Source organism: Bidens hawaiensis, unplaced genomic scaffold, assembly GCF_021521415.1.
Source record: "Bidens hawaiensis isolate Kalapana, Puna unplaced genomic scaffold, B.hawaiensis_p1.1 tig00013494_1, whole genome shotgun sequence".
Taxonomy (NCBI): domain Eukaryota; kingdom Viridiplantae; phylum Streptophyta; class Magnoliopsida; order Asterales; family Asteraceae; genus Bidens; species Bidens hawaiensis.
Genome location: NW_027492144.1, coordinates 249,502 through 264,764, shown reverse-complemented (window position 1 = coordinate 264,764; position 15,263 = coordinate 249,502). Strand labels below are relative to the sequence as shown.

General features: G+C 40.2%; 1 protein-coding gene across 1 annotated transcript; it reads left to right on the top strand.

Annotated features, from left to right (window-relative positions):
- Positions 1-11,809: 11,809 nt before the first annotated feature.
- LOC143544190 (WRKY transcription factor 6-like) lies at positions 11,810-14,957 on the top strand. The gene is made up of 6 exons (XM_077036343.1): positions 11,810-11,980; positions 12,076-12,156; positions 12,331-12,480; positions 12,576-12,737; positions 13,440-13,553; positions 14,411-14,957. Exons 1-6 carry the CDS (start codon positions 11,810-11,812, stop codon positions 14,924-14,926), a joined length of 1,194 nt encoding a protein of 397 aa, XP_076892458.1. The 3' UTR covers positions 14,927-14,957.
- The last annotated feature ends 306 nt before the right edge of the window (positions 14,958-15,263 follow it).

Sequence of the window (15,263 nt, the reverse complement as noted above, 5' to 3'; positions counted from 1 at the left end):
CTGCATTGAATAAGTAGTTGCAATTTTCTTTCTAATCTCAATCATCCCAAGATTATTAAGTTTTTAAAAGCATCTTACTTAACTTGTTTGACCAGATGTTATACCTTCTTGATCGTCAAAGGGCTTTACAACATTCAATAACAAGAAAATAACATTTTGTTCAAGAAACTACATCCAAGTTGTCGAAACACGAAACGAATCTAACCTAATCCAAGACGATGTTTCCACGGATTTTCGAGATGAACGAACCACGTCTTGATCTTCTTCTTCTACGGCAGCGCCTCTGACCTGCAATGTTGAGACCTGCGATGGCTTTTCTGGGAGTGTGGAGGTGACTGCTAAGATATCCTGAGGATTTCTTGTTCACAGACACAAAAAGTGGTGGTGGCTCTTATTGAGCATGACCCATGATAAGGAGGTGGAGACCTCCTTATCATAGAGTCTCATGGCCACCATCATGGTACCCTAATGGGCCTAGCCCAGTTAGGGTTACCTCCACAAAACCCCCTCAGCCCAATAACATTGTATTAGTCCATGTAATGAAATAAGCCAAACATAATAGATTTAGGGTCGTAGAACCGGGTTTTAGTACCATACACACGAAACGAATCTAACCTGATCCATGACGATGTTTCCACGGATTTTCGAGATGAACGAACCACGTCTTGATCTTCTTCTTCTACGGCTGCGCCTCTGACCTGCAATGTTGAGACCTGCGATGGTTTTTCTGGGAGTGTGGAGGTGACTGCTAAGATATCCTGAGGATTTCTTGTTCACAGACACAAAAAGTGGTGGTGGCTCTTATTGAGCATGACCCATGATAAGGAGGTGGAGACCTCCTTATATAGAGTCTCATGGCCACCATCATGGTACCCTAATGGGCCTAGCCCAGTTAGGGTTACCTCCACAAAACCCCCTCAGCCCAATAACATTGTATTAGTCCATGTAATGAAATAAGCCAAACATAATAGATTTAGGGTCGTAGAACCGGGTTTTAGTACCATACCCCTACAAGCCCCCCCAAGTCCAGTGTTGCTCCTGGGCGCGCAAGCGTCTAGGTGGAGCGCTGGACTTTATAAGGTGTGAGGCGGTTTTTTCCCTTTTCTTTGGCTTTGTCTTTATTGTCTGAGTTTTGGGAGGTTTTCTCCATGATGGTGACAAGCTGTAAAAATAATGAAGCCTGCGCGTGAGGCGTCTTACGAGCTATAATAATAGAGCCTGCGCGAGTGGCGACTTACGAGCTAAGAATAATAATGCCTGCGCGCGGGAGGCGACTTACAAGCTAAGAATAATAATGAAGCTTGCGCGTGAGGCGACTTACGAGCTATAATAATAACGAAGCTTGCGCGCATGGCGACTTATGAGCTGTAATAATAATGAAGCTAGCGCGAGAAGCGACTTACGAGCTAAAATAATAATGAAGCGGGCGCGAGAAGCGACTTACGAGCTATAATAATAATGCCTGCGCGCGAGAGGCGACTTACGAGCTAAGAATACTAAAGCCTGCGCGCGAGAGGCGTCTTACGAGCTGAGAATGATATAGCCTGCGCGTGAGGCGCCTTACGAGCTATGAGAATAGTAAAGCCTGCGCGCGAGAGGCGTCTTACGAGCTGTAGCATAATAAAGCCTGCGCGTGAGGCGTCTTACGAGCTAAGAATAATAAAAGCCTGCGCGCGAGAGGCGTCTTATGAGCTTTGAGAATAATAATTGAGCTGGCGCGTGAGGCGACTTACGAGCTGTGAAAGTAATAAATCTTGCGCGCGAGAGGCGTCTTATGAGCTTTGAAAATAATAATTGAGCTGGCGCGTGAGGCGACTTACGAGCTGTGAAAGCAATAAAGCTTGCGCGCGAGAGGCGTCTTATGAGCTTTGAAACTAATAATTGAGCATGCGCGTGAGGCGACTTACGAGCTGTGAAAGTAATAAAGCTTGCGCGCGAGAGGCGTCTTATGAGCTTTGAAACTAATAATTGAGCTGGCGCGTGAGGCGACTTACGAGCTGTGAAAGTAATAAAGCTTGCGCGCGAGAGGCGTCTTATGAGCTTTGAAAATAATAATTGAGCTGGCGCGTGAGGCGACTTACGAGCTGTGAAAGTAATAAAGCTTGCGCGCGAGACGCGTCTTATGAGCTTTGAAAATAATAATTGAGCTGGCGCGTGAGGCGACTTACGAGCTGTGAAAGTAATAAAGCTTGCGCGCGAGAGGCGTCTTATGAGCTTTGAAACTAATAATTGAGCTGGCGCGTGAGGCGACTTACGAGCTGTGAAAGTAATAAAGCTTGCGCGCGAGAGGCGTCTTATGAGCTTTGAAACTAATAATTGAGCTGGCGCGTGAGGCGACTTACGAGCTGTGAAAGTAATAAAGCTTGCGCGCGAGAGGCGTCTTATGAGCTTTGAAAATAATAATTGAGCTGGCGCGTGAGGCGACTTACGAGCTGTGAAAGTAATAAAGCTTGCGCGCGAGAGGCGTCTTATGCGCTGCTTTATGTCACGCGCCACGTGCAGATGTTGCATGCACGTGCGCGTAGACTTTGGTTTTGTGTAATATGCGTGAGCATATGTGATGCGTGAGCATATGGTATGAGGATTCCCAACCCCTAAGTTTGGCGCGTAGCCATATGGGATATTATGAGGATTCCCAACCTTGATGTTTGGCGCGTAGCCATATGGGATATTAGGAGGATTCCCAACCTTGGCGTGTAGCCATATGGGATATTAGGAGGATTCCCAACCTTGCAGTTTGGCGCGTAGCCATATGGGATATTAGGAGGATTCCCAACCTTGAAGTTTGGCGCGTAGCCATATGGGATATTAGGAGGATTCCCAACCTTGGCGCGTAGCCATATGGGATATTAGGAGGATTCCCAACCTTGCAGTTTGGCGCGTAGCCATATGGGATATTAGGAGGATTCCCAACCTTGAAGTTTGGCGCGTAGCCATATGGGATATTAGGAGGATTCCCAACCTTGGCGCGTAGCCATATGGGATATTAGGAGTATTCCCAACCTTGAAGTTTGGCGCGTAGCCTGATGCGCGCATGCACGGCGATAGAGTGGTGACTCGCAAGTGCGCGTGCATGGCGGAGGTCTCTTGCGCAAAACCCAGATGGTGGTTTCCGCGGCGGCACATGCACGGCTGTGGAGTGAGAACCCACGGGCGTGCGTACATGGCGGCGGAAGTCTGGTAACTTCTGGATCTGCAATTTAAGAGTCAGATTTGCAACTTTAGATCTAAAATCCAGGTCTGTAATCTAGACCTAGATCTGTAAATCAGATCTGGACAGATCTGAAGCCCGGAGCAGATTTAAAACCATCACAGATTCGGAGATCTGATCATTCGAATCACGGATTTTCCTTCTTGCCCAGATCTGGAAGCCTCTTTTTAGATCTTTGGATCTTTTGAGCTTTAATAAAACAAGCTTTGAAGCCTTTTTCTGTAAACTTCCAAATCTGTGTTTTTCTTGGGAGAGATCTGACAGCCGAGATGAAGATCGAAGGGCAGTTCGTTGCCGTCCCACGGATGGCGCCAATGTCGAAACACGAAACGAATCTAACCTGATCCATGACGATGTTTCCACGGATTTTCGAGATGAACGAACCACGTCTTGATCTTCTTCTTCTACGGCAGCGCCTCTGACCTGTAATGTTGAGACCTGCAATGGCTTTTCTGGGAGTGTGGAGGTGACTGCTAAGATATCCTGAGGATTTCTTGTTCACAGACACAAAAAGTGGTGGTGGCTCTTATTGAGCATGACCCATGATAAGGAGGTGGAGACCTCCTTATATAGAGTCTCATGGCCACCATCATGGTACCCTAATGGGCCTAGCCCAGTTAGGGTTACCTCCACAAAACCCCCTCAGCCCAATAACATTGTATTAGTCCATGTAATGAAATAAGCCAAACATAATAGATTTAGGGTCGTAGAACCGGGTTTTAGTACCATACCCCTACACAAGTTTTATCACATCAAAGGTCGTCTTTTGCTACGAATACATCAACGATATTGGTCTCGGGTCCAAGTAGTGAAAGGCAATTTTGTTATTTTGTAAATTGTCTCAGAATTTGGATTTTTATTTCATTTTGATTGTGAAATAAGATGTTATTGTTTGTAGAAATATAGAAAAGAATTAATTAAGGTCAATTCATCTTTTGGATGTACTTTTCTCGTATATGCTTTGCTCTTGTTTATACAAGAGTGAATACCACTTTTAAAATTTAAGTTAAATAATGCATCTTTATTACTATATATGGCCACTTATAATTGGCTAAACAACATAAATTATGCAACATATGACTTAACAACCGGTTACCTTAAATCCAACCCCTCTTATATTTTTACAAGTTAGAGTTATTTTTTAGTTAAAAATTAAAACAACTGAAACTAAATTTAGTTTAAATCAAACTAGAAAATTTTAAATTAAGTTGCTGTGAGTTAAATCTTACCTTATTTATGTGTGTTATTAATTTTTATAAAGACATACGTGGTTGGGCGTGGCCCTTAGTCCACCTCACTCCGCCCATGCCCAAGCACCACTACATTTGGGGGCGATTTCGAATAAAACGGGTTGCAACGTGTCCATCAAAACGTGCGCACACCGTTTCTAATTCAGCCAATTAGATGATCTACTTTAATTTCTTTTTCTTTAGTTTATTTGATTTTTAAATTCAAATGTTAAAATTAATGAGTGAAACTATTACGCGCTATATTGAAAAAGCCCTCTTACGTACATGGATAAGACGTAACGGGGTGCTTTTGAGTTTTGACATATTTACAACCGGGTCCTACTCGGGACACCAATCTATAGGCCCCGTATAGGATTAACGGGGCATATAGACCCCCTTATAGCCCAGTTAGGGTTACCTCCACAAAACCCCCTCAGCCCAATAACATTGTATTAGTCCATGTAATGAAATAAGCCAAACATAATAGATTTAGGGTCGTAGAACCGGGTTTTAGTACCATACACACGAAACGAATCTAACCTGATCCATGACGATGTTTCCACGGATTTTCGAGATGAACGAACCACGTCTTGATCTTCTTCTTCTACGGCTGCGCCTCTGACCTGCAATGTTGAGACCTGCGATGGCTTTTCTGAGAGTGTGGAGGTGACTGCTAAGATATCCTGAGGATTTCTTGTTCACAGACACAAAAAGTGGTGGTGGCTCTTATTGAGCATGACCCATGATAAGGAGGTGGAGACCTCCTTATATAGAGTCTCATGGCCACCATCATGGTACCCTAATGGGCCTAGCCCAGTTAGGGTTACCTCCACAAAACCCCCTCAGCCCAATAACATTGTATTAGTCCATGTAATGAAATAAGCCAAACATAATAGATTTAGGGTCGTAGAACCGGGTTTTAGTACCATACCCCTACAAGCCCCCCCCAAGTCCAGTGTTGCTCCTGGGCGCGCAAGCGTCTAGGTGGAGCGCTGGACTTTATAAGGTGTGAGGCGGTTTTTTCCCTTTTCTTTGGCTTTGTCTTTATTGTCTGAGTTTTGGGAGGTTTTCTCCATGATGGTGACAAGCTGTAAAAATAATGAAGCCTGCGCGTGAGGCGGCTTACGAGCTATAATAATAGAGCCTACGCGAGTGGCGACTTACGAGCTAAGAATAATAATGCCTGCGCGCGGGAGGCGACTTACAAGCTAAGAATAATAATGAAGCTTGCGCGTGAGGCGACTTACGAGCTATAATAATAACGAAGCTTGCGCGCATGGCGACTTATGAGCTGTAATAATAATGAAGCTAGCGCGAGAAGCGACTTACGAGCTAAAATAATAATGAAGCGGGCGCGAGAAGCGACTTACGAGCTATAATAATAATAATGCCTGCGCGCGAGAGGCGACTTACGAGCTAAGAATACTAAAGCCTGCGCGCGAGAGGCGTCTTACGAGCTGAGAATGATATAGCCTGCGCGTGAGGCGCCTTACGAGCTATGAGAATAGTAAAGCCTGCGCGCGAGAGGCGTCTTACGAGCTGTAGCATAATAAAGCCTGCGCGTGAGGCGTCTTACGAGCTAAGAATAATAAAAGCCTGCGCGCGAGAGGCGTCTTATGAGCTTTGAGAATAATAATTGAGCTGGCGCGTGAGGCGACTTACGAGCTGTGAAAGTAATAAAGCTTGCGCGCGAGAGGCGTCTTATGAGCTTTGAAAATAATAATTGAGCTGGCGCGTGAGGCGACTTACGAGCTGTGAAAGCAATAAAGCTTGCGCGCGAGAGGCGTCTTATGAGCTTTGAAACTAATAATTGAGCATGCGCGTGATGCGACTTACGAGCTGTGAAAGTAATAAAGCTTGCGCGCGAGAGGCGTCTTATGAGCTTTGAAACTAATAATTGAGCTGGCGCGTGAGGCGACTTACGAGCTGTGAAAGTAATAAAGCTTGCGCGCGAGAGGCGTCTTATGAGCTTTGAAAATAATAATTGAGCTGGCGCGTGAGGCGACTTACGAGCTGTGAAAGTAATAAAGCTTGCGCGCGAGACGCGTCTTATGAGCTTTGAAAATAATAATTGAGCTGGCGCGTGAGGCGACTTACGAGCTGTGAAAGTAATAAAGCTTGCGCGCGAGAGGCGTCTTATGAGCTTTGAAACTAATAATTGAGCTGGCGCGTGAGGCGACTTACGAGCTGTGAAAGTAATAAAGCTTGCGCGCGAGAGGCGTCTTATGAGCTTTGAAACTAATAATTGAGCTGGCGCGTGAGGCGACTTACGAGCTGTGAAAGTAATAAAGCTTGCGCGCGAGAGGCGTCTTATGAGCTTTGAAAATAATAATTGAGCTGGCGCGTGAGGCGACTTACGAGCTGTGAAAGTAATAAAGCTTGCGCGCGAGAGGCGTCTTATGCGCTGCTTTATGTCACGCGCCACGTGCAGATGTTGCATGCACGTGCGCGTAGACTTTGGTTTTGTGTAATATGCGTGAGCATATGTGATGCGTGAGCATATGGTATGAGGATTCCCAACCCCTAAGTTTGGCGCGTAGCCATATGGGATATTATGAGGATTCCCAACCTTGAAGTTTGGCGCGTAGTCATATGGGATATTAGGAGGATTCCCAACCTTGGCGTGTAGCCATATGGGATATTAGGAGGATTCCCAACCTTGCAGTTTGGCGCGTAGCCATATGGGATATTAGGAGGATTCCCAACCTTGAAGTTTGGCGCGTAGCCATATGGGATATTAGGAGGATTCCCAACCTTGGCGCGTAGCCATATGGGATATTAGGAGGATTCCCAACCTTGCAGTTTGGCGCGTAGCCATATGGGATATTAGGAGGATTCCCAACCTTGGCGCGTAGCCGTATGGGATATTAGGAGTATTCCCAACCTTGAAGTTTGGCGCGTAGCCTAATGCGCGCATGCACGGCGATAGAGTGGTGACTCGCAAGTGCGCGTGCATGGCGGAGGTCTCTTGCGCAAAACCCAGATGGTGGTTTCCGCGGCGGCACATGCACGGCTGTGGAGTGAGAACCCACGGGCGTGCGTACATGGCGGCGGAAGTCTGGTAACTTCTGGATCTGCAATTTAAGAGTCAGATTTGCAACTTTAGATCTAAAATCCAGGTCTGTAATCTAGACCTAGATCTGTAAATCAGATCTGGACAGATCTGAAGCCCGGAGCAGATTTAAAACCATCACAGATTCGGAGATCTGATCATTCGAATCACGGATTTTCCTTCTTGCCCAGATCTGGAAGCCTCTTTTTAGATCTATGGATCTTTTGAGCTTTAATAAAACAAGCTTTGAAGCCTTTTTCTGTAAACTTCCAAATCTGTGTTTTTCTTGGGAGAGATCTGACAGCCGAGATGAAGATCGAAGGGCAGTTCGTTGCCGTCCCACGGATGGCGCCAATGTCGAAACACGAAACGAATCTAACCTGATCCATGACGATGTTTCCACGGATTTTCGAGATGAACGAACCACGTCTTGATCTTCTTCTTCTACGGCAGCGCCTCTGACCTGCAATGTTGAGACCTGCGATGGCTTTTCTGGGAGTGTGGAGGTGACTGCTAAGATATCCTGAGGATTTCTTGTTCACAGACACAAAAAGTGGTGGTGGCTCTTATTGAGCATGACCCATGATAAGGAGGTGGAGACCTCCTTATATAGAGTCTCATGGCCACCATCATGGTACCCTAATGGGCCTAGCCCAGTTAGGGTTACCTCCACAAAACCCCCTCAGCCCAATAACATTGTATTAGTCCATGTAATGAAATAAACCAAACATAATAGATTTAGGATCGTAGAACCGGGTTTTAGTACCATACCCCTACACAAGTTTTATCACATCAAAGGTCGTCTTTTGCTACGAATACATCAACGATATTGGTCTCGGGTCCAAGTAGTGAAAGGCAATTTTGTTATTTTGTAAATTGTCTCAGAATTTGGATTTTTATTTCATTTTGATTGTGAAATAAGATGTTCTTGTTTGTAGAAATATAGAAAAGAATTAATTAAGGTCAATTCATCTTTTGGATGTACTTTTCTCGTATATGCTTTGCTCTTGTTTATACAAGAGTGAATACCACTTTTAAAATTTAAGTTAAATAATGCATCTTTATTACTATATATGGCCACTTATAATTGGCTAAACAACATAAATTATGCAACATATGACTTAACAACCGGTTACCTTAAATCCAACCCCTCTTATATTTTTACAAGTTAGAGTTATTTTTTAGTTAAAAATTAAAACAACTGAAACTAAATTTAGTTTAAATCAAACTAGAAAATTTTAAATTCAGTTGCTGTGAGTTAAATCTTACCTTATTTATGTGTGTTATTAATTTTTATAAAGACATACGTGGTTGGGCGTGGCCCTTAGTCCACCTCACTCCGCCCATGCCCAAGCACCACTACATTTGGGGGCGATTTCGAATAAAACGGGTTGCAACGTGTCCATCAAAACGTGCGCACACCGTTTCTAATTCAGCCAATTAGATGATCTACTTTAATTTCTTTTTCTTTAGTTTATTTGATTTTTAAATTCAAATGTTAAAATTAATGAGTAAAACTATTACGCGCTATATTGAAAAAGCCCTCTTACGTACATGGATAAGACGTAACGGGGTGCTTTTGAGTTTTGACATATTTACAACCGGGTCCTACTCGGGACACCAATCTATAGGCCCCGTATAGGATTAACGGGGCATATAGACCCCCTTATAGCCCTATACGAGGCATATAGGCCCCCGTTTAGCCTATACAGGGCCTAAAGAGGGTGTGGGATGTCCATAGAAAATCTCTTAACAACCGCTACAATTCCTTTTAACAATCTAGAGCTTAAGTATATTAATTTTTGTAAAGTTGTTAATATAATACAAAACAAAAACTCATAAAGACAAAAACATATTTCTTTTGTCTATTAAATTATTATTATACACAAGGTACCTCCAAAACGTGGATGCCTCTAATCTAGAAAAGTTAAATGAAATCTGGAAAAACAACTAAAAACGTCAAATGTGTTGTGTGCGGTGTGGGGCCATGGCTAGCTGCTAGTCAAACTCGTTGACTCTTAGCAATTTCCATATCTGACGTGGAAACCGGTGGCCGGTCAATCACACATTAACTTCCGGTCTAAGACAGGCGTGCTTCATATGCGGAACCGGTCCACAAGAAGTTAAAATAAACAAGATTACACACAGTAAAAAGAACAAGAAAACTTCATTGAGGTGCACAAATGATGAATAATTCTACACGTATGTTCAAGATCCTTATGATTATGATACAAACGGTCAACACCATCTAGTGTTCTATACTTTTATTTTTGTTTTTACCTTAGAAATAAATCTATGGGTTGAAAGATCAATATAGGGAACTTTCTTTAAAAGGAAAATTCCTAAAATACCATATGAATAGTATGCTCTCTCAATGTTATCATGGACTATTCCACTCTCAAAATGAAGATATATTTTCATTGCGAAAATGCCGTTCACTTGTCTTGGTTTCGTCAAGTTTGCCGCTCAAAAATTCCTTTTAAGACAAAATTATAAATATTGTCTTTTATGTATGTATCAAATTTCAGTGATCGTCGTGTATCTTTAAAATTGACATAGTTTGTACTTTACGTTTTTAAATGCTACCCTGTTTGTCCTTTGACCCTGACCCAGTTACGTTAAATGAGATCATGTGACTTGCACATGAGGGTAAATTGATCATGTGATTTGTAGTTAAATCCAGACATGGACGCCTTTTCATTATTTCATCGTCATTCGTCACACTTGTATTACTCTTATTCTCGCAGGAATTATCTTCTCGTCTCTTCCCCAATTCGCGTTCCCAAGGTCCGCCAATTTATCAGAGCTTTGCCGTAACGCAGCCCGTTTCTTGAACATAATAGGCTACGCTTTGACCGGCGGCTATACATCTAGTGGCTGGATAACTTTAGACCCTCACCGGAAACAATGGAGTGACCGAAAAAACCAGAAATGATAGATCTAATCGTTGAGCTTTCGCAGTGAATTAATTCGATCGACTAACCCTGGGCATCTTTTCCGATATGCAAAGGTGGTGTATGGTGGTAAGGAATTAATTTGTTTTTTTTGTTTATCTATTAAAATGTTTTTAATTAAATGGGTAAAATAACCAATTTACCTTCATGTACAAGTCACATGATCTTATTTAACGAGAAAAATTAACTTTGCTAGGATCAAAGGATAAACGTTATAGCATTTAAAAACGTAAAGTACATATCATACTAATTTGAAAGATAAAGAACAATCACTAAATCTGATATATACATAAAGGACAAGTTTTGTAATTATGTTTTTCTTTAATTAAGAAAGCAATAATTTAATTTATTCATTTGTAATATTTTCCTTTAGGAATGCCTCTTTTAATATTTTCCTCTAATAGGTAACACATTAATTTATTCAACGTCATCCAATTTCAAATCAAGTATGCTTCTATTATTCGGTCGTAATGGCTATTGTTTAGAAACATTTGAAGGCCACAACCTACATTTTCGTAGTTTGTTTTGTTTAAGTTTGAATTACGCGAATATGAATTTTGAATTTGTGGTTGATCTTTTGTTAAGACTTGAATTTTAGGGCTTAACGAAACAGAAGTTTCAACCTTCGGTTGTGAGAAATTTGACCTGACGCAACATGAAAATTTTATATTTGCCTGTGAGAAATTTAACCATCGAAAAATAGCAAACCTATAGAAAAATCATTTTAAATATGCTACCGGGGACTTTTCTGATGGCAATGTGTTGACAAGATGAAGAAGAAAGAGCTGGGGTTTTCTTGTAATTATCTATTTAATAAAAATAATCCTAACAAAAATAACGATAAAATGCTATGCTACAACTCTACAAGCAATTAACTTAATAAAAGTTTTAACAATTATAATTTATATTCAGAGAGTGCGATAGTCTAAACATAAGAAAGTCGTCGTTCTAAGAAATAAAAATTAATCTAAAATATTCATTTTTATTAACCTACTATAAAATGTTTAAGATAAGTAATGAATATGACATAGAAATATGTCAATATGAGTATAATTTTTCAAAACACAAGTGAAATTTGAAGTTTAGTACATAAAATATAAAAGTCATGGTCTGTTTAGGGTTAAGGTTGTTCCTAGGACACTCTTGTGAGAGGACACATGTACCTTGACGCACCATCTTACCTCACTTGACACCTTTTATTTTAATGTATACATACATAAATACATATTCCAAACCTCCCTTCATTTCCCATTTGGTCACACTCCTTCTTAATCTCCGCTCCAACCGTAGACTTTTAAAACTTCAATTCCTGTTCTTCCTCATTAATCTCTCTCTCTCTCTCTCTCTCTCTCTCTCTCTGATAATGGAAGCTAGATGTGAAAATATGGTTCTCAATTCATTAGATGGTCATAAGTTTCCAGTCACTCACCATGAGATGGATTTCTTCTCAAGTAATAATCCTCCATTGACTCATGTCAAAGAAGACCAGCAACAAGATATTAGGGTTCATGAAGAGCTTCAACTTAACTTAAATGTAACATGAATAAGATCTTGTTTCTTCATTATGATTTTCATTGGAACGCGATAAGGATGATGAATAATATGCGCATGTTTTATGTATATATGCAGGTTGGTTCGGGTCTTACTACAATAAAAAGAACAAGTAGCGATCGTGGATCTTCACATACAAATAGCCAATCTGTTAATAAGGTATATGGTGAATTTCGATAAACAAAACACTAAGTTATTACAAAAACAAAAAGAACGAATCTTAATCGTTTAATTTTTTATTCGGCTTCTGATCTTAAGTGGATGATATAATTAGTCTATGGTGAAATTTATACAATAGCTAGTAAACTCATTCACCTTCCTATTTTGTCGAAGCTCGCGATTTTAAAAGCCGAAGTGGAGAACATGAAGCGAGAAAATGAAGGTTTACGATCAATGGTTACTCAAGTTAAGGAAAAGTACATATATTTACAAAGACATATTGAAGAAAACATCATACCTCATGAAACTACAAGCCATATTAAGGTGATCAATATATATGTATATCATTTCATGATTATATATTCTCAATTAATTAAAATAAAAATCAATTAAGATGGATTGATTTATTCTTAATGTAGTTGATTAATGATGGCGCCCAACTCAAGTCTGATTCAAGAGTTGATAGCCCGGATAACATCGATGCCAAGTTTGATTCACCGAAAGATGGTGATCGAGGAGCCGTTGTAGCATCTATGAGAAGGGCTCGGGTGGCTGTTCGAGCTCAGTCCGAAGCATCCATGGTTTGTACTAGACTCGTTCTTCATAACAAAAAAAACGTACTAGATATATACAAATTCTTTAGAGACCCTTGACTATAGTATACCATGATGAATACCCTTTAATTGTTGATATACCCTTTCTCAAAAACTAAATGCGTGGTGAATAATATTAGTTTATTTGCCTTTTTTTTAACAGCAGTAAAATATTTTAAAACATCGACTAGTAAGATACTAGACATGTGAAAAAAGAAAAAAAATTACATGATTAAATGAGAGTTTTTTAACTATTCTGTCCAGGATAAATTACATTTTTTATTTAAAATCAAAATTAAGTAATTGAAACTTAAAAGGAAAGAAAGAACGTTGAAATTAATTTGCAAGTTGGCCATACAAGTCTACCAATTAAGTTTGACCAGCAGTAACAAATTGTCAAACTTGTAAGAGTCGTGGACTTGAGTGGTCGTAAACCAATGTCTTATTTTGAAAAAATAATAAATTTTTTTTCAATTAATTCGTTATTACTACTCATTAATAATTTAGACTTTGGAGTTCACTGCAAATGCGATATATATAAATCTAAAATTTATATACTGTAAAACTTTTTGCTTTATAAATCATAAGTTAGTTATGTTGATTTTATTAAAAAGTTTGGTTTAAATTTGATGAGAATGGTAAATAGAGAAACACATGGAAGAAATCCTAACATTAGAATTGATATTACAGATTTCAGATGGTTGCCAATGGCGAAAATACGGACAAAAAATGGCGAAAGGCAATCCATGTCCTCGTGCTTATTATCGTTGCACAATGGCTGTAGGCTGTCCGGTCCGCAAACAAGTACGTTCACTTTCTTCTTTACACCACAAATATATCAACACACCTTTAGCGACATATACCTAATCGTCGTTGTCCTATGACCGCGGTCTAGCTGTTGTTAATCTGCCACGTACTATAAATCCATGAGGAAAATGGATGTACATAAAAACTTACCGACAAATCATTGACAAATTAATCTTACTGAGGGATTCACGATTGAAATGTAGTTAATTATCACCATCTAAACTATTAAAAAGAATAAAGTTTTATGTATATCTTACTCTAGAGGAATGACCTTCAAATAAGAACAAGGAAGTTTATGTACTCTAAAGGAGTTACAAACTCTAAAGGAGTTACAAACGAATGTGCCGGTTCAATAATAAAAAAATATGTTCAACAAGCAAAAGTAACATCGTAGAATTTAAGTTCTTGCTATCAACATGTTCATGCAACAACCATCGTCAGACCGTCATTAATTGCTTGGCCTGCTATACACACACCATTAACAATCTAATCTCTCAGCGTTTTCAAACAAAAGTTTGAGGTACACCCAACGGGTGCTTGAAACTTAAATACTTAACAATTAAAGAATTTCCAAAATATATTGTTTCAGTTCAATAATATTAATTTATATAAAATAATAATAATAATATCTTTCAATTAAAATCAGCAAGATAGTGATTACATCGAAACAGAAGACAAGCGAGCAACAAACTTCACCACTACCCCTTTTTGAATAAAATCAAACAATGAACTTAAAAGAATACAGTAGCATACATTCCATGCATGCCACGTAATAAATTACCACACATTTGTTACTTATGTATTCTGTTTAATAAAGTCAACATTATTTCTTTTAACCTAAAAATCTTCTACAGGTACAAAGATGCGCAGAAGATCGAACAGTTCTAATAACAACATATGAAGGCACCCACACCCACCCGCTACCACAAGCCGCAATGGCAATGGCCTCCACCACCTCAGCCGCCGCCTCCATGCTACTCTCTGCTTCCAAATCAAGCGTCGATCACCTCAACCACCACCTTACACCAGGAGTACCCATGCTTGCTTCATACCCTCCACACTTAACCGCAACCCTATCAGCCACTGCTCCGTTTCCAACAGTCACCTTAGACCTCACCAACCCTAGACCCTTTAATTTTCCTTTTTCAACAAACATGTATCCTAATAATAATATGAATATCAACCTAACAAACAGACCACTGGCTTTAGGACATTTGACTGGTCAACAAAGCAATGAAACAAAGTTTTCTGATGTCCAGAGCTCCAACCAGGAGATGATGAATGCGGCTACTGCGGCTGTCACGTCGAATCCACACTTTATGGCGGCTTTAGTGGCAGCGATCGGCTCGATTATTGGCAATGACAACTAGAACAATGGTAGCGGTGATATTAGTGATGATAAAAATGATGACAATTTCAAGAGATGCTAAAATATATAGCTAGCTAGCACAAACTTTGCATGACCGTGTAAAGAGAAAAAAAGTTATATACTTGTTGTTTATAAAAGTATATATACGGAAACTTGTATCCACTGTTGAATCTTGAACCTTCTGGAGTCTGGACTATTACCATGTATATTAAGACTGCCAAGTGTCAAGTTTTGTATATTATATAGAAATGAAGACATATATATGGCAATTTTCGCCAAAACACAAGTTCTTCCATATTATTTTGGCTACATGTATTGATATATAATACATCATACAC

Bases quoted from the DNA above. Each gene is read 5' to 3' on its own strand.
- LOC143544190 (XM_077036343.1), top strand. From the start codon at position 11,810: ATGGAAGCTAGATGTGAAAATATGGTTCTCAATTCATTAGATGGTCAT. The intron at 11,981-12,075 runs GTAACATGAATA...GTATATATGCAG, and splicing joins AGCTTCAACTTAACTTAAAT to GTTGGTTCGGGTCTTACTAC. The intron at 12,157-12,330 runs GTATATGGTGAA...ATTTTGTCGAAG, and splicing joins ATAGCCAATCTGTTAATAAG to CTCGCGATTTTAAAAGCCGA.